We start from the raw sequence: 20,332 nt of genomic DNA on the forward strand, positions 1-20,332 counted from the left end.
TGATTTGAGTGTTCGCATAAGGTCAAGTTCGTTTGCCACTAATCTTCTTTTGGTGGGTTTGTTTCGTAATAATAACATGATCATAATTGATTCTGGGGGCTGGGCTGCGGTGCTACAAGCAGGTTGCTTAAAACCACAGTCAACTCGGTCAGTCTCGTTTCGTTCGTTTAAATTAAAATGAAAAGCGAACAAGTAGCAATGGGTCAGCGGTGAGAAAATGTTCATGAAAGTGCGATATATGTAGCTGAGGGAGCTGAAATCACCAAAACGATTTTCAACAAGTTCGTTTGAGTATGCACTAATTGTAGGAGAGGTTAAATATGTAGTCTAAAAGCGAAATTCAATATGGCTCTGCAAAACGGGGGTAAGAAAAACCACATCTTTAGTGACTCAAGCCACAAGGAAGAAATCGGTTTTTTGTCCTTTTTGTTTGCACTTTTACAAGTAACATAGTTAACAGAAGTTAAAAAATCACTCGAAATACAACAGTCAGTGTTACCGAACAACAAGTTGGTCATGAGAAAGAAGTTTGAACACCATGCGAAATCAAGTTAATTAGCTTGAATGCAGTGCTACAAATGAGTCATGGCTTTTTCATATTCGCACGAAGCACAGACAATGAAAAAAAACGACAGTCTGCTTTAATTTTTGTAGAAAAACAATTTATTCTATCAACTCCACTGGACCAAATCCTACAAAGTCACAATCTAACTGTTCTTAATGAAAACGAAGATTGGCAAGGAGTTTCGTTGTCGACGTCTTCATCCTTTGCTTCCAGCCCCCTGTCTTGCACAGCCACATTTCGTCACGACTGCACCGGGAAATCTTTTCAAAACGATCGTACCGTTAAGGTCGTACAACACGACAAATGCCACTTTAACAAGCGGTACGCAACAATTTTCCTTCGTGACGTCACATGTAGTTGCAGATGACGTTTTGGGGGAACAAAGACCTTGGCAAACCTTTGTTGTTTTCGGTGAATACTGCAGCGGTTTCAAAAGTGACAAATTGAAGCGCGAGTATAAGTCCTCGTTAATGTAACTACACGAAGTAGCTGCCTTGCGTTTTTTACGACGACCAAGGCTAATGGTTGCGTCCGGTCCAGCGGTTGCAGTGTATCTTTGGTTTGTGTTCATTATACTGTTCATGGAACCTTGTGAGTTAACATCGCGATAATGAATCAACAAATACAGCATCAGCTGTTTGCCATCTTTGAAGTAATCCTGAAAATTGAAAGGGTTTCCGTCTTCTCGAAAAGCGCTCAGTTCCAAAGATGTTTTGGCCCGATGCTTCATTGCTCGGAGCAAGACGTTCAACGTAATTTTTTGCCAGCCAAAATTACGAACGGTTTTCTGACCAATTACCCGTCCAGCAAAGCGATCTTTCACCTGTACCACGTGGGTTCGGAGGTCGCCAAAATGAAGATAAACCGACTCACCCAAAATGATTTCGTCGGGTCGTCTCGTAGGAGAACGGAAGGTCAATTCGAGCGATGCATTTTTGGCGAGAACACCTGTAAGAAAAGTAATCAATGAAATGCATTTCGCGAGACGTCAATTATGCCACAGGGGGGAGTAAAAATACTTGAAATAGCCCAACGCAGTGTTGACAACTTAATGTTGTTTACGACAAGATGATTTATGATGACGTTTCAAGCGTGGGTTTTGAAAATATAATACAATTCTTCAGTCTGCATGGGCCCCATGAAATATCCCTTGTTTCAATGAAGTTCATTAGGAGCGCCCACCAGCAGTGACAGTAAATGCAAGGCCGTTTTACTAAAAACTTGTGTCCCAGTGTTACTAAGCTTAATCCGTACTTTGCCACAGCAGTTTACTACTACGGACATTGTTAATAACCTAAGTTGCAAACGGATTAAATCGTAGACAGACATCGCGTTGCTTTTTATTGTCAAGAAACGAAAAAAAACTGACGATAATGTGACAGCAAATGAAATCAACCGTTTTTGTTAAAAAAAGAAATAAATTCGATCACACCGAGAAGAAAAAATGTCTTACTTTTGGGTTTCAGAATACGCATTGTGTTCGAATTCGCTGGCATCGTTCTTTGAAGGATGTCGAAGCCTTTAGCAATTTCCACGTCGGACTCCTTCAATCTTGACGCCAAAACATCATTGCTACAAAGGACTTTGATCAACAGAACGCAACGTACGAAGAAACTTTTGCCCATTTCTGTATGCCTTTCTTCTCTTTTTCTTGCTTCACAAAACTCTTCAAGAGTGGGATGGACTCGAGTTTGACTTCAATTGGCTTGGAAATCCAGTTGTTTGTCGCGAGGTAGGTATATTTTAAAAGGAAAAATAGTAATTCTAGCACTCTAGCGCTTTCTGGTCTCTTCTGATTTTTCAACACTTCAACCTGTCTTATATATGAAGGACGCGTGCCTGCATTGTTTATGCATGTGAATTTTGATCTCTTGTTTACCTTAATAACGGATTAGCTCATTCTTTTTTCCGCATTTACTGAGCATATAGGGCAAACGCGCTGTGCTTTAGCGTGTGGGAAACTCCTTTCGATGGCTTTTTGAAGGTAGACCTTCAGACAAACTGCAGAAAACTCTTGGCTGCAGTAAAAACGACAAAATGTGTGGCAAAGAAGGATTCGCATGGGGTACATACGTCCACTCCTAGACATCTTACGTATCGTGCATGCATGCGCGAGAGCACAATTCGCTTCGACGAGATTACATGCTTTTAAGCTGTATAATCTTCTTCTTAAAACAAAAAAACTCGAAAACTAAACTCCCCCCCAGAGAAAAATGAGGTTAATCAAAAGAAAAGGCGAACTCGACGTGCTCAAACGCGGATTAGCATTTAACGATATTTCCGCACATCAGTTTTTGAGAGAAAAAAATTATTGCGTTGGACCATATTAGATAGAAAATGTTGTCAACACAAAGGAAGAAGATGTTTCGCTCCCGAACAAAGATAATTATAAAGTAAAATAAAGGAAAGCTGAAAATAACAAATAGGATTCTCTCTATAAAAACAGGAATGTCACCAACGGGATTAGAAAAATAAAAAAGGGCGAAAATCACTGAACATGATCGCCTTAAAGGAGACCGAGAAACCTGAATATTTTCAGACACGAAAACTCGATAACTGTATGGACGTATGTATGTGAGTACTTTGGGTAAACGAGAGCTTTATATCTAAGGAAATAAAGGGGTCGTAGAAAGAGGGAACTTTAAGAGCTCAGGAAAAAGAGAAGGAATACGGCGCTTTCTAGTAAAAACCGACGAACACTCCAGGAAATAAAAAATACTTTAAAAAATAGAGAAAAAACGAAAATCGTAGGGAACGAGAGAACAGGCTTAGCCAAAACGACGCTCTTTTCAAGGAAGGTCTTTGCAAAAGTCAATTCTCTAGTCATTGATTTTAGAATGCTTTTCAGAGTATAATGTGTGAGAGGGATGTTCTCGTTTTCTACCGTTCATACACGCCGGTTTAACTTAAAAATTCAACCAGACATTCAAATCATTTTGCCTTTCCCTTAATGTCGAAGCTGTGCACTTGCATTAATCCACGTAGACGGCATCCTTCAATATGAAGTATTTGAGACTTGCAAAAGCCCTGATGGTGTAGGAATAAATAATGAAAAGTTTTGAGATACAACGAAGAAATGATAAAGGCGGTGGTTATTGATGATTGGGGGAGACACTCATATTCGTGTATATGTCCATATCGTATTATTCGTGATCAAAACTGATTTCAACAGAAACTAAAAAAGTATAACATGCATTGGTGAACACAGCCACCCAATCAACATTTTACCGTCGTTCCTGGGTAGGAAGAAGCGGTCATGGAAGGTCAGCAAAGAAAACTGAATTAGACTTTTAATCCAAGAACCTTTCTCAAGAATGTACATGCATGCAGTGTCCTGATCCTCTTAGTGTGCTTTGAGGAGATGTACAAATGTGTACAATGTTGTATATGTGTGAAATTCAAAATATGCTATTAAGTATGCTTTATATTAGAGATTGCTCGAATTAGAGCTTGTTGGCAGGGTTGTTTTCTATGAGCAAAGTTTAAGAATGACGGCAGGCCATATTCACAATGGGCTCATTTTGGAACAATGAAGCGTTAGATATACACCTTTCCGAGTGCAAGTCGAAAACAGTCGACTTAATAGGTTAGCTTCAGAGAGCAAGGCACTTGCATGTAGTTCATTTTGGAAAGACCAATGAAGAAAGATGGACGGCAAAAGACCGCAGAAGAAAAAAATATGTGTAAGCTAACTCCACATGCAAGCAAAGATTTAAATTGGATAACGGCAAAAAGTTCTTGTAACAAAAGCAGCAACGTACATTTTTCTATTCCGGAAAAGCACGATAAAAAAAACAACTCCAAAAACTAACTATTCAAACACGTCCAAACTACATTCTCGGTCGCTTTCGAACAAGGATGAATGCACATTTAGTTCGAACAAAAGAAAGAATTTTCACATAAACAAAGAGCAAGATCCAATTTACAATATAATGAAGCATTAGCCTTAACCTAATCTTCAAGGAACACTAAATATCTCCCAAGTTGAATAACATACAATAGTAAGTTAGTGATGAAAAGAAAGGATAAGCCACTTATATGCAAAGGATAGAGAGCCCTCTTAGCGTTTTTTTACTTAGATACAAGATTCCTTTTTTTGAAAAAAAAAAGTGACAAAAGGAAGTCAAGGTCATCCATGACGAAATCGAAGTTCAAAGAATACTTTACAGCTTTATCAAAACTTAACCGTCAAACGAAGGAAACAATAACGAGGCTCGAGTTTAAACACAGTAGGAATTCAGCATTAACAAGATAAACGAAACTGCGGATGTACACGAAATTGCATTATTCTGTTTCTAATATCTGCATATTTTAAATCTTGAAATAAGCACTGCCCAAAAAAAGAACATAAATGAATCCCAGTCAGTCTCTAAAAGGCCAATTGTGATTTCCCTGTTTTGATACGATAATCTGGGCAATCTTTCAACTGCTTTACAAGATGACGGTTAAGAAGGAGTAATATTGTTGAATGGTGAGTGAAACTGATGATACAACTTTTTAATGCTAATTTTGAAATTGGGTGTTTTTGAAGAGACGATACCATAAGTCTACTTAGTGCTGTAGATTCAATTATCTGGTATTCATTCATATAGAATTTATAACAATACATCTCGGGACTGGGTGGGTGTGGACTTTCTGTTTCTGCGGGGTTTACACATCAAAGCACTAAACATGTCGCGTTCATTTAAACCATGAAACCATATTGAGGTGAAAATTCATATCGTTATTCTGACGTCGACTGTAACCTTTAAAGTAATATGTTAAAGCGCCGATAACAACATCAGGGTCGGGGAAGTAATTTCTTTAGATAGTCAAATAGATTTCACGAAAATTTGCAATGTATTTGACACGTCCAAAATTTCATCTTCATGCACTTTTCTGGCCTAGAAGTTTTGGGACACACGAAAAGCCCGAGCGGAAAAAAATTTTCGTCGTTTCAAACTTATTGCAACCGTGATATTTCGTTTGAGACTTCAGCTCCCGTACCGGCAGTGGAGAAACGGAGTACGGACTAACAGCAAGGATAGACTCTCGACATCCGAGGGGCCTTTGATAAAAGGACTATAGTATAAAACAGCGAGGATTAACTGATAAGGCTTCCTGTATAAATAATAGCTGCATTATAATAATTTTCTCCGAGGACGTATGTCAGAATTCTGTGGTTTCATCAAAATTCGCATCGTCGTATGGTAGTCAACAAACCGTTATCACCCGGATGTTTCGCGTCACGCAGTTATTTAACATCTCACGAATTTTTAATATAACATGAATATTTAAAATCCATCACACGGATCTTCGAATCACGCTGTATATGATAGAAGGTGTATACGTACATATGTACTTTATGAACTAACTTAAACAACATTTATCTCGAAATTCCGAAACAATTTAAATGAAATCATGTGCATCGGCTAGGTTATGATCAAAAGGGAAAAACAATCCGACTTCAACGAAAGGCTTCAATGGGAAAATAAATTATACACAATGAAACATGTGACAAATAAATAGATAGAGATGCGCAATTTAGCCGCTGTGACAAAAAATAAAATAATAAAATAATAATAAAAAAAAAATAATATGCACAAAAATAATATGTTACACGTTTGAAAATAACACGTTAGACACGTGTGAAAATTTTTTAGAAAACGTCAGCAATTTCACAATGGATCCAAAAACATACGTAATCTTACCATCATACACCGCAGCTACTTTTACGCATTATTTCGTTGATAAGCATTCTATATTTAGTGGCGTATAGCAAGCTCGATGATTGGAGGGGATATCAATATATGTGCACGCTGAAATCGGTTTCCCATGCACAAATGAATATTAAACCTCCCGATTGTCATCCTTGCTACGCCACTGATATTTTGACACCGAAGCGACATCTGGGCTCAGATCGCGGTGTGTTTGGTCAGCAGTCCGTGAACGTACGTAAAAGAAAATAGAGTATGAATCTAAGCAAGATTGACAACGACTCATTTTTTGAATGTGACAAAGTCATGGGCGTAGAAAGATCGATAATTGCAGGGGGGAAGGGCTCATATTCATATACGCATGTTATAATACGTACAAAACAATAGATTTCAAAGGAATTTAAGGTGGAATATCGTGCGTATATGAATACGGGCCATTAGTAGTCGATTTTCCTACGCCCTTGGATATCATACGTATAATTATAAATAACATGATATAAATATTAATATAAAACATAAATACAAATTGAAAATACGTTCGTGTGTGCCATCGAGATACCAATAAAATAACGCGAAAGCCCCGTCGTCAATTCGGACAATTGAACATTGGCTCTTTCGCGCTAAACTCGTAAACACGATCTTTTTGATGATGACCATAGTCAGTCGATACGGTAGTTTTGGACCGCTCTCGTAAGAATAAACTCGGTTTTTTAACTTTCAATAACCCAGAGTCGAATTCGGTGTGACCATATATGAAATATTTTTGCCAGATTTAGTCGGATGAGCTTGAACACTCCCCCCTGTCCCGAGCTTTGCATCTAAATAAAGCAGGTGGAAGAGGAGAGTCTAAGCTCTGACCACATCAAATCTAGTAAAAAATTTGCATGCATGACCGAGGTGGTCAACGCGCGGTTTTACCACGTGTCTTATTCCGCATGCATGGTTACAACTTTTAAAACAACTTCAATATATATTTTCATTCCACTGAAAGGTGAAAAGACCGTGTTTAAAAGTTGCAACAAGGAAATCAAAGCACCAAAAGGGAGCAAACCTCCTAAGGCTAAGAAAAGATCCCACTCCGTAAGCATGTGATGTCGCGATGAAGTGTTAGTTCTCTTAGACATCTACATGGCCCTAGACTATTAAAACGTTATCTACAGATCTAAAAAAATAGGGTCCAAACAATAGAAGAGATAGCCAAACCTCCTTCTCTCAGCAGTTGTATGATTGATCTTTTGGGTCTTTCACCGGCATTAGCTCCGAATATGGTTCCAACTGAGACAGTTCCCTAACATCTTTTAAGTCTTCAGCACAGTCTTTCTTTGGCTCAAGCTGTTAAAAAATCCCAGAAACTAAGTCAATCACTAGAAACATAGCATGATTATCTCGCAGTATTATACAGGCTAGCGTAATTTTGGACAAGATCGAGTACAAATGTCAAATATTTTTCAACCTTCTTCCTACATTTATTTACGATCATTGATGCATTCTTACCACTGAATGAAGCTTGCGCTGACTTCATTTATACTGGATAGCTCTATCCGGCTAACTATCTGTTCTTGATTCAATGATTGCTATTTTCGCTAGTGGCTTTGTCTTGGCTAAAAAAACCGGCTATTTACTGCTGCACCGAAAACTTTCGTTACTTTCAAACTGAAGCAAAAGTATTTTCCCGATCATCGGCGAATTTTCCCGGTCATCGTAAAAGCATGTGTCATATTAAAAACACACTGCCGAGACCCACTCATAAACCTATGTTGTTGATCTAGTGCCCCACCAAAGCAAACTTAAACTAATCTAACTTTGTGACAATTGATTTGGCGGGCGGAAAGCGAATTCTTAGTATAAATATAATTGCCCAACATAAAACTTTTAATGTGGATCACACAACCCAACACTGTCATCACTATATCTTGTAATTTAACACACTGTAAATAATGTATAACTAGTATATATGTTTTCTAACTTCCTACATGTATGTATTGTAATCTGAAGATGTCTTAAGCTAAAGACGAAACGTTATTGTTAATAAAATTATATACCCATGGCCATATTAAAAGTTTTATGTTGGGCAAGTATATTTAATCCAACTTTATTTATACAGGATATACCTATCTCTACACGAGATCCACTACAATTATTTCTAATAGCGATCCTGTGATCCCAATTAAGCAAACCCATTGAACTAAAATACATGGAACGCTACCTGTAATAGAAAAGACTTCAATTTTTTGAAGCCAAATCTCACACCCAGACACGCGAGATTACACCCTGACACGCGTGTGTAGTCAATCAATTTCACTCCGCGAGAGAATCTCGAAACACTACGCACGCGTGCTTGGGTGTAATCTCGCGTGTCTGGGTGTAAGATTTGGCTTCAATTATTTGCTTTATGTAGCGCTCCATGCAATTTAGTTCAATGAATAAACCTAAACTAAACTGACTTTATTTATACTGAATAGCTTTATCTCTCGAAGAGATTCGCTAGAACAATTTGCTATCGTAGTCCCGTGTTCCCACCAGTGAACTCGACATTTGAATAACTGGAATGATAACCGAAGCCAAAAATTGAAGCCAAAAAAATATTTGTCGTCATCATTCGTCATCACACGTCAGGTCTCTCGCGTGTTCATTTTAATTTTTTTAAATCATTTGTCCCTTGGTAATGGTAGAGTTCGGATCATGATCAGAGCGTAAAAATAACGAAATTTTTGGAATGAAAAGGTTCACGGGAAGTGAATCAAAGTGATAAATCGAGAAGCAAGATGAGGTGAATTTAGTCGATCTGCTCTTACGCTGCGGTTTTCCTTTAAAACATATCAAAGTCTTTAAGGATATTCAATTATTGATATCGAGATGACAACCATTTAGTATTTCAAGCACTATCAAAATCGATGAAAAATACAATCGCTCTGTAAAAAGTAAAAATGCGAGTTATAGACTCAATATTTTTTACGAAACTGGATATTCAAGTTTCTTTTTTCGTCGGAAAAACAGATCTTTAAATCCACTGAAATGATAACAAACGACGAACACTGTCTGACACCGTTTGAAAATTTACCTTCCGATGTAAGAAAAATTTTTGCTTGAATATTTTCTCGTCATGTTTCTTATTGTATTGTCTTTTTAGCTTTGAGTGTAATTTTCAGTTGGCTTTTCGTCGTTACAAGTTGTAAGTTACAACGAACTCACTGTAGTAAAGTTTCAGCTGCAAAAAATAACCTTTTGCGAAGAGTTGGCCTCGTGTGTTGTTTGTCGTGATGTTGTTTATATGTTTATGCTTTTGCAATTTGTATTCAAATTTATATTGGCCGTGTATGTTTGGCACTCAGGGGAATGAAACTGACGTACAAACCGCGTGAATATTCGACTTTGAAGGACTGAAACTGACGTACAAACCGCGCAAGAGACTAGGACTTTGGCTTCAATTTTATATCTATAAAATGTATTGTCGTTATCATTCCAGATATATATATATATATATATATATATATATATATATATATATATATATATATATATATATATGGAGTTCACTGGTTCCCACTGACGTTAACTTAAACAAAACTGACTTCATTTGTACTGGATAGATCAATCAAATTTGATTTCTTTTTCCAAGAGATCCAGTAAAGACTATAGCTAAGTGGTTCATGCAACGCAACAGCAAGCTATCAGTTGCAAACATGGGTGATTATAAGACAACCTAGTTGAATTCTATGATCACGTGCAAGAAGCATGCCGTCCAGGAGACAACCACGGGAATGTTATTATTTCACATTTTTTTGAAGTAGAGAGGAAAAAGTGATAGCTCGCGTTGCACGAAACGCATAAACTGCTTTTTCACTTGTCATTGATAAAAACGTCAACAAAAAAAAACATAACAAAACGAGCAGTAAAGTTCCTCTTACGTCGGGTAACTTTGGACGAGCTTCCTTTCTAAGCGAAATGAAAAAAAACCAATAATATCACGAACTATACGAACCTTGTCATAAGATGGTAAAAACGTCACAGTAAAAATTTTCATAACTTACTTCTTTCGTCGGTAGCAGCAATAAACAGCAATCGCACAAAAAATGACAAACAAAACAACGCAAATGGCGAGAATCGTAATCGTTTTGGCCTGCGAAGATGAGCTCACGATGCCAACGTTCGTTGCTGAAGAAAAATTAAGAAAAAAAACTAAGAGAACAACAACCATGCATATGTTATGACCAACTAGCAAAACCAGCTCAATTCTTTTTAGGCTATGACCAACTATGCATATGTTATGACCAACCAGTAAAACCAGCTCAAATCTTCGAGGAATGCACTTGTTGCACACTCCCCTCCCCCTTGACATTTACGTTACGCCATAGTAATTGACTATCAAGCAGACTAATCTTATTTCCTCTATTTAGCTTCCCCGGGGGATGGGTTATTATATTTTGCAACCTTTACGGAGAGAGACTATCAGAAAGCGATTTAAAAAGATGCTAGAGGCTGAATAAATTTCCACATAAAAATGCTGGCGCATATCAAGTCACATGCTTCATAATTGAGTTCTTTTAGAAAATACCCAATCCAGTATGAGTGAATATTGAAAAATGAGAAACTTAAACACACGCCTTTGATTTTGTTGGAGATTTTGACAAAAAGCAAGTAAAGCTCGCTTAGCATTCGTATTTTGTCATGATTTCATCGCGAGATCGACTTCCCGGTTATTTTTTAATTTACAGTAGGCAATAAGTAGATGTAGCGGTTTATCGTGTATTTGCTACCTTTGAAGTGGACGGAGTAAGAGAAGGGGAGGGCCAAAATGACGCCAGGGGCTGAACAGAGGATATTATGTTATACAGAGTTCTACAATTCAACATTAATTTCATGCTTGTAGATGGAGATCGTCCAGGTTCGTATAGTCCTGAGAAGGACTGTTTTTGTTGTTGTTGACTGACGTTTCGACAGCCTTAGCGGTAGTCATCTTCAGAGTCAAATTAGGAGTAAACGTCAGGTTAACCGTATTTGTTATCTGTCTAACATGACGTTTACTCCTCATTTCACTCTGAAGATTACTACCGCTAAGGTTGTCGAAACGTCAGTCAAAAACAGCAAAAACAGTCCTTTTTAGGACTATACCAACCTGAACGATCTGCATTTACAAACATGTAACGATACTCCCGGGTTCAAACCATTTACTTTATTAATTTCATGCTTTGCGGCTATATAAGATGAATGGCGCACATCTATCCCAAGGCATAACGGATTAATTTTCCCAAGTTGCAAAGCTAAGTTCTAATACATCAGGGAATCGGACAAATCAGATCACGCGTTATACAAGTTCCGTTATTGATGACGTCAACGTTGCCAAGTGCATCAAGTTGCTCTTCAACACTTCATTAAAATTAATAAAAACTTATCAACAAAAGGAAGAGCCAATACTCTCCACATACATACTTTGTTCAAAACATTCTTTTGCCTTCAGGCTTTGGGAGAAGCCACTACAGAGATTTGGAGCATTACAAATCTTCACTTTGAAATAAGCACAACGCTGAGTGGAGTTGACTGCCAACAATGTCGAGGTCCTATTATTACCATATCGAACATCGTTATAGACTATTTTGCCATCCTTCATTCCAATAATCCTCGTTATATTTGCTACGCCGTTTAAAGTAGATGGGTCGCGAATCTAATAATAAGGAATTAATATTGTTAAAGGTTTACCAGTTATATTAAAATAAAGTAAATACAAGTTTTAAAAATTACAATATCGTCACTTAAGTGCATAAGTAAGGTGGTGCTTGTGCACACAAAAATTGTACACACATTGAACACACTAATAAAATAATTTACACACACAAAAAAAAGAAAGTAAAACTGCGCATACATAAAAGCTTACACACATTTAAAACTTCCACACATTAAAACCCACGCACATTTAAAAACTTCCACACATTTTAAAACTTCCACACATTAAAACCACACACATTTAAAAACTTCCACACATTTTAAAACTTCCACACATTAAAACCACACACATTTAAAAACTTCCACACATTTAAAAACTTCCACACATTTAAAAACTTCCACACATTTAAAACTTCCACACATTAAAACCCACGCACATTTAAAAACCACACATTTAAAACTTCCACATTAAAACACACATTTAAAACTTCCACACATTTAAAAACTTCCACACATTTAAAAACTTCCACACATTTAAAAACTTCCACACATTTAAAACTTCCACACATTTAAAAAATTCCACACATTTAAAAACTTCCACACATTAAAACCCACACACATCAATACGTACAGACATCAAAACTTACAAACATCAAATCTTCCACACATCAAAACTTACACGCATTTAAACCTACACACTTAAAAACTTACACACATCAAATCTTCTACACATCAAAACTTACACACATCAAATCTTCCACACATCAAATCTTCCACACATCAAAACTTACACACATCAAAACTTACACGCATTTAAAACCTACACACTTCAAAACCTAAACGCATTAAAAAAAGAAAAACTGCAAAACTTTTAAAATGACAGTAGAATTTCTAAAAGGGTTCATGAACATCTCCTCTCATCTTTAAGGTATTGAGCAATACACAACGAGTCACAGCAAAGTTTCATATATCCATCAGTTTCCCGGCAAATTTCGAATGAAATGATCGTGTAGAATACGAAACCATTAACAATTCACAGCGAAGGAAACTCAGCTCGTCAAAAGTAATAAATCCGCAAACCGAATTTTAAAACAGTACTTACCTTTGGTAGCACGAGTAAAAAACAGAATTTTCCTTTAATTACCACATTAATAAACAACTGACATACCTCCCATGTTAACTGAATTAAGTCACCATGCACACCATCAACGTTTTTCAACACGGGTGGACTGCCAGGAGCTGCAAGTAACATAAAGGGATTCCACGGCATTATGCAAAAAAGTTACGCTCCCATATGATTTTCATGAACGTCGGTAACATACCTGATTGCTTAGTGGTGAAAGAGTAAATTGGACTTTCAGACGAATAACTTAAACGTTCGGTAAGGATTCGAACGGCGACTGTTTTGTACGGTAGAAGATTCGTGATTGTGAATGAATACTCGTTGATTACACCGTGTTCCGTCGTTACGTAATCAGATGCCTAGCACAGATGAAAGAAAGGTTAAATGAACGTGCTCATGGTCTTATAATTATATCTTTACAGTGCCTATGACATGACATTTTGTTAGGAATTTATTTGATTTGTTTTTTTTATCTATGCATGCCTTATGATAGTTTTTGATTTCCTTCAATCTGATTGTCTACGGAAGCGGGCAGCATAATAACACTTCCAAATTGCTACATCGTTTTATGCTCAAAAGTTATTGAGACATTTTCAATTGCCTTTACAAAGCAATCAGAAAACATCATCGTAAAATTTGGTGTTTTCTGGCTGCATGTGTGAAACATTTAAAGACTAGTTGTACGATGAGTTGTAAGATCAATGTCTTTTATATTGTATATTAGGATTGTTGGATGCAGTATTTCATATCTTTTGCACTACAATGTCAAATCAATGTTCACCAAGTGAGACACTGGTCAAAAAGGCCTAAGAAAACTTTACGATTTTCGTGGATCACACGCGAGACGAAGCGCGCCTTTACACATGCGCCTGGGAGGGTAAAATTTGACTTCTTCTAAGTACAGGCGAGTTAAACCTAAAGGTAGCCTTCAAGTTATATATTCACTTCAATTGCGTTCAATCAATCAAAACAGCCATATTGTTGGTTTACTGAAAGCTCCCACTTAAAACAGATTTACCAAGATGGCGGTAAGCGAAAATAACGTTAAACAAGTTTTACCGGATTTCTTTCGTCGCCGTTCACAAGAACATAAACCTCTGTTTGGTAGTATTCCACACCACATCGAGGCAATTTCCAAGAAATTGTAATCTCTTCGCTTTTTACTTCCGTAGCGTGGACGTCAAACGGTTTGGCTGGCTTAGCTAAGTAACATAAGAAAGATTTTCACCGCACCATGTTTGTTCAGCATAGAAATTTCGGGTGAGATCAAACAACACTAACTATGAAAGAATATATGTTGATGTGTCTTTACGATTAAAATTTCGTCGATATTTCAATGTACTATGCGACTTTAAAACATGTTATATAAAAACCTGTTACATCATAGGCGGCCCAGAAAATCATTTAGCGAGCTAAATAGTTTAAACTAACGATAACTCTCCCCATACCATCGTAACAGACCGCATGTATCTATATTATAGATATTATACAATCAATTAAAACAAAGTTTTGCGGCGCGCAATCTGTTACGATGGAATGGGGCGAGTTATCGTTTGTTTAAATTTTTAGCTCGCTAAGTGTTTTTTTGGGCCGCCAATGATAGAACCGAAGCACCTCCCTCTAAACGTACCCCTCTTTGAAAAAAAAACAACATAAAGAAGACTTCAAGCTGTTAGTTAGTGAAAGTGAAAAAAAAATTAAAACTATTCTCCAAGTTGGCATTGCTTTGTTGCTGAAACTATTCAGTCTGTGACGTAGTATGACGTAGCCAGCCCACATATTTGGTGGTCACTATGTAAATTTTTGCGTGTTCTTCTCATGGCTAGAGGGGTTGCAGAAGGCATGCCGATTTTCCGACAAAATGTTTATACACCAAACAATTAAGGAAAAGCAATTGGGATTAGCATTTAACGGAGCACACTTTCAATCATAATAACAAGGTGACAGAATTTAACAAAAAATGTCTGACTTGTCACGGTAACAAGTAGCCATCGAAATTTAATACGAACTAAAGCACAATCCCCCACCCCCTTCGACGAAACTATCGAGGATCCATCCTTAGTTCACTCACTGAAATAAAAATATATTTTTTAAGGAAACTGATTATAATATTGCTCTGAAGATTGAAATTTACATAGCACGACCAAAAAACTTGCGGGCTGGCTTAACTACCACTTTAATTTTTCCAGTAATTGAGAACACGAGAATCGGGAGAGAGACAAGAGGCCATAATGTTTTCCTTTCAAAACACACTAAACACTGAACAAACGTACAATGGCACATGCAAAAATTTGGTAACAAAAGTTGACAGTTAGAGTTCTAGAGAAAAAATTACGATTCAGTACAAAGTGCGCTATAGACTTTCAAACGTCGACGGAGAAATACACAATTTGCCTAAAAAACACGGATTTATGTTCAAAAAGATTACTTACTGAGTCCAAGCATCCCAGCTTGACAAATATCAAATTTGCTCGACGCAATGCCCACAACGGAAAAATATTGCTGATATACCAAGCATGTTCTCAGCAGAGAACAGGAAATAGTTTGAGTTTCAGGGGACCACGTGATCTGGTTCAGTGTAATAGTAGGTGGAAGCATTTTGCAAGAAGCTCCCCATGTATGGCAGAAACTTATAATGTCCTTTTGATAGGACCGTGTTTCTTTAAGCGTTCCATTAGCAAAAAAAGTTGCGCCACAGGCTGGAAAACAATGCGCTGGGCCATTGTCGTAATAATACGTATGAAAGCAAAACTGAGCTTGCTCAACAGAACCGTTTGGAGGTAAATTGAGAATACGAGGACGCCACGAAATATTGACTATTCCACCGACTACGCTGCACGTTGGTTCTGAAAAATACAATTGCAAAATGCTGATAAATATTGATTTGACTGCTAAATTAGATCTATAACACACTGGATGCTGAATTATTGACGCCTTTTTCCAGTGATGGATCCTGGATGATGCTTTGGTTTTTATAAGTTGTTACGCAGTTTGTTATGTTTGGACTAGATTTCGGTGGTTCCATTGTGGGTGTCGTTAAGTCATTCACACGTCAGACTTTTTGTGTGTTTGACTGCAGACCCTGCGAAATGGGTTGTTTCCTTTGCAGGTATAATACTACATAGTAGGGAAATTTGTACCCCTTCTAGCCAGGCTAGGGGGTGCTTAACCTCCGCACCCCTCCCCTAAATCCATCACTGTTTTTTTCTACACGGATGCTAATTGATTGATGGCATTGCCAAATTACATTCAACACTCATGTCATTTAACGCACTCGTTGCTGATATATTGATGTTGTTTCTAGCACTGGACGCTAATTTATCGATGCAATTGCCAAATATATTCAATACACCAGATGTCGATGTCGATACATAAATAATTATTATATACAGTTGATCTTTATATACTATATTGAATAAAAGCGCACTCTGCACATCACACTGGTCTTTATCGCGGAAAATGACTAACTCATTATATTAGGCCAGTTGCAATGATCTGATAGCCTCGTTTATCCATTGTCAAATCTTTCCCTTCCCTTCCCAGTCATGATTCCAACCAGTTTGAATAATCATTAAGTTCCCAATTCACTTTCTAAGAATGGACGATACCAGATTTTTCATGTCGATACTTTGTCAACATTATGGCACCCTTGCATGTTTGCAAATGTAGATCGTCCAGGTTGGTATAGTCCTGAGAAGGACTGTTTTTGTTGTTGTTGACTGACGTTTCGACAACCTTAGCGGTAGTCATCTTCAGAGTCAAAAGAAAAACCCTTCATATCTATATTAATATTTTTCTAACTCGAAAAAAATCTTACAAAATTATCAAAGTTAACAAGGGCAATCATGGTACGGAATGAGCGCAACTGATGAGCAAAATGGGTAAAAATTGCGCGATAGAAAACGTTGATCATTGATTCATTGAGAAGTGATAACACGGCTTCAGTTCATGGACATGTTTTAAGTTATAATTACGTAGCGGAACTTGATCATTTTCACGTTAGTAGAATAACAGATTTATTGGTGTGTTGACTGATATTTTGTGTACTTTCGTTTTGTGCTTTACTTTTGGGCAAATAAACAGTTAAATGACTGGTACGTTGAATTCTGAAAGCTTTTTTCGTAATAAAAGGCGTGTTTTAATAAAAGGTTTTAGTTCATAATGAAAATCCGCTTTCCGCCAGGCTAATCTCTGATAGGGACAGTTGATAGGACAATTTAAAAAAAACAAGATGGCGCACTCCCCTTAGCCAATCAAATTGCAGAAATTTTTTGCAATGTTTATAATAAACGAGGGTTAAACAACTAACAACTACGAACAACGGCAACAATCAACTAACAACTATGAACAACTAAAACAACTGCCGTTATCAACGTTTCAAATAGTTTAGAAAGTTTTACCAGAATCAAATTTTAAATAATAATTTTCAAGATCATGGATCCAAGTTCAAAAAGCAGACAGACACGTAGCTCCTTACATATTTTTCCCGACAGACACATTTCTTATTGTGATTAGGCGGACTTAAAAAGTAAAACTTTGCTGTTGCAGAAATATCAAAAGCACTTAATCACCATCCATACCTTTAGTCAACAATCTACATTCTAAATTCATGATATTGATACTATTGATGATGAAAATTACCTGTCTTCCATATCGGCAGGTTCATCCCTAGAACATTGATAAGGGGTGGGGTGTGTCTGTGGTTGGTGTTTTTTCATTTATTCTGTTGTGTCCGACGGATTTCTTTGAAAGCAATTCACTTAGCAAAAGAAATTAGTCTGGCACAACTGATTATACGAATAACTCCCTCTCCCCCCTGATTAGCATTGTTCAGATGGCTCTGGATATCATTCAATTCCTGTTATTTCATTTTAATAGTGCTTCAAATTTGGGTCACATTTGGAACCAACTTTCTCACACTTCCTTTTTATCAAACTCACTCATCTGTCAAATAAAGTATGTTTTTTTAAATTTGATAAGTTAAAAAAAACTTTTAGATAGAATGGCAACACCAAATTGATGGTAAATGGACAAGAATGCTTTCTGAAGGTGTTTTTCTGGGGGACTGTGTGCCTAAACACATATTTCATGACAATTTGAAAAATATCGATTTCATCTCACTTGATGTCACTATCCTTCATGTTATTCACAATATTCATTTGATGTTTTTCTCATAATTCATTATTGATTTGAAAAATGTTTTATCTTGCTCTTATTCCACATACTACATACATCCTTATTTGCTAGATTTAAAATTTAGAACAACTATGAACTAAATGGATCCCCTCAGCTATTTAGCAAATAACTTTAATATAGTTCAGGCGAAGAACATCTTGAGCATTGAGCACAAATATTGAAGTACAAAATTACAGGAAAATTACAGTAATATTATGATGATGCCTCAAGTCAACTAACTCTTCAGCTTGAGTACAAGATTTATCAGGCATTTATAGACACAAATTGTAGCTTACAACTTTAAATGCTGCATGAAAAATTGCTTTCACTAATCTTTTCCAAAAAAGAAATTTTCTTTAATACACACTCAATGTTGTCAATTAGTCCGTTTAAAATGCAGTTTGATTAAAGAGCACTTACAATCAAGCAGGCTTGTAAAACTTCCTGCCAAGCAATGAGGTGCTTTTGTCATATCGTTGTGAACACTGGCATATTGTTAATGTCTTCAAGTAAAACTGGTTTTAAAACATTATAAAGCCAAGCAAATGTCAAGAGTTGCTGCAGTAATAAAGAAAATGTACGTAAAACCATCTGGTTTGAAAACGAGAGTGACATCAGTTTTGTCAAAGTCATCCTTCCTCATGTTCACCAAGGGGAAGTATCAGTTACCAAACTTATTGACGTGCAATAATTGTATTTATTGAATTAACCTAACTGTTAATATTGCACTTCTTTCGCAATTTAAGACAGATTTAGTTGCGTGCAAATACTTCCTTGTTCGAATACTCCCTCACGTAATAAAAAATTGGATTAAAGCCAGGTTAATAAAACTGTAACGTTTACCATACATATTTCCGATAACTTCGCCAGTGCCTCGCACGAAATATGCAATGAAAAATAATGATCGAAATCACTTACTTCTACCAGTTTTCGACTCCTTTGAGAGGGTAAAGAAACACAAAACAAGCGCGTAAGCAGACAACGTCATCGGCGAAACACGAGTGAACATTTTAACGAACATGTCTCGATAGGATCGAGGGATTATTTTACGAACTTTTACCCCTAGCTTTAAAGTTCATAGAAACGTTGCTTCAACTCCTCTTTCTTGAAACAAGATGCCACTCATTGCCAAAAGTTTCGCTGGGTAAAATCTTTAAGATCCCTTTAAAAGAGCACCGTCAAACTCACAGTCGACTTAAACAACGCTAACATCGCCATCTTGCATTTCCGCTTCAATCAAATTTCAAAGAAAGTATTTAAATTTATCGACAAAGGAACCATTCACGAGCACTAAAAACAAAGAAAGGAAAGTTGAACATCACTCTTTAGCACTCCTTTTGTTCGCAATGCTCAATGGCTTTCTGAAACCGTATTAACTATCTTTATAAAATATAACAGTCGCGAATAAATTGTTGGTTGATTTAGTAAAATTTGTATTTTCGAAATATAAGATGCGAAAATGCACCCGAAATCTTTGAAAAGTAGTTCATTGAGAACCAAGGCGTTGAGCAAACCCAGTTGTTGAACTGAAACAATTCATCATACAGAGCAGGTCATCCGGATTTCAGGGATGTTTTTTTGTTTTCAGTCCTAAAACAACTGTTACCACCTACCCAAAAGGCTGCCAAGATATCTTTGTTTTCTAAGAACTCGTAAGATGAATTGTCTGAATACGCTTATACGCCAGAATTTCTATCATATAACCAGAACCTAGTCCATTAGTGTTTTGTTATATAGGAACAAAGACCAAAGACTTCGACAGCTTTTAAATAAACTGAACGTCTTTTGGGGGTGATTTGTGCGAAGAAACTCCGTTGCAGAATGCTTCGGGTAACGACAGCATTTCTGGTCGACTTCCGAGTGTTTTCTGGATCTTTTTTCTAATATTACTTGAAATTCGTCCCTTAATAAGCGTCCAATTCGTCTAGAATTGGTATTTTTAGATGCGGACAACAAATTTTCACTTGTTTCCCTGGGGGGAAACATTGCATTACTTTCAAGTCATGTGACTACGAAGGAACCAATTATACTTCACATACACAACATCTACATAACGAAAGACTGGTAAAGCGTCACACAAATGACTCACCCGTCAACGGAAGTTTCAGGTGC

The 20,332-nt window shown here is 36.9% G+C and overlaps 1 protein-coding gene across 5 annotated transcripts; it reads right to left on the reverse strand.

Moving 5' to 3' along the window:
- Positions 1-640: 640 nt before the first annotated feature.
- On the reverse strand, positions 641-20,190 carry LOC124452925. 5 transcript variants are annotated; one of them, XM_047003583.1, is made up of 11 exons: positions 19,834-20,190; positions 19,139-19,510; positions 15,478-15,891; positions 14,105-14,247; positions 13,245-13,404; positions 13,091-13,161; positions 11,692-11,923; positions 10,293-10,416; positions 10,170-10,197; positions 7,465-7,593; positions 641-1,513 (listed from the first exon to the last, which is right to left on the reverse strand). In XM_047003583.1, the coding sequence occupies exons 2-10, from the start codon at positions 19,239-19,241 to the stop codon at positions 7,474-7,476; spliced, it is 1,395 nt and encodes a 464-aa protein (XP_046859539.1). In that variant the 5' UTR covers positions 19,242-19,510; positions 19,834-20,190; the 3' UTR covers positions 641-1,513; positions 7,465-7,473. The 5 variants fall into 5 exon arrangements, with proteins under 5 accessions (XP_046859539.1, XP_046859538.1, XP_046859537.1 ...); XM_047003582.1 differs by lacking the exon at positions 641-1,513 and having other exon boundaries at positions 6,122-7,593; positions 19,139-19,251; positions 19,287-19,510; XM_047003581.1 differs by lacking the exon at positions 641-1,513 and adding an exon at positions 6,122-7,079.
- Between the last annotated feature and the right edge of the window lie 142 nt (positions 20,191-20,332).

The sequence above is a fragment of the Xenia sp. Carnegie-2017 genome, unplaced genomic scaffold (assembly GCF_021976095.1).
Source record: "Xenia sp. Carnegie-2017 unplaced genomic scaffold, XeniaSp_v1 HiC_scaffold_25, whole genome shotgun sequence".
Classification (NCBI taxonomy): Eukaryota; Metazoa; Cnidaria; class Anthozoa; order Malacalcyonacea; family Xeniidae; genus Xenia; species Xenia sp. Carnegie-2017.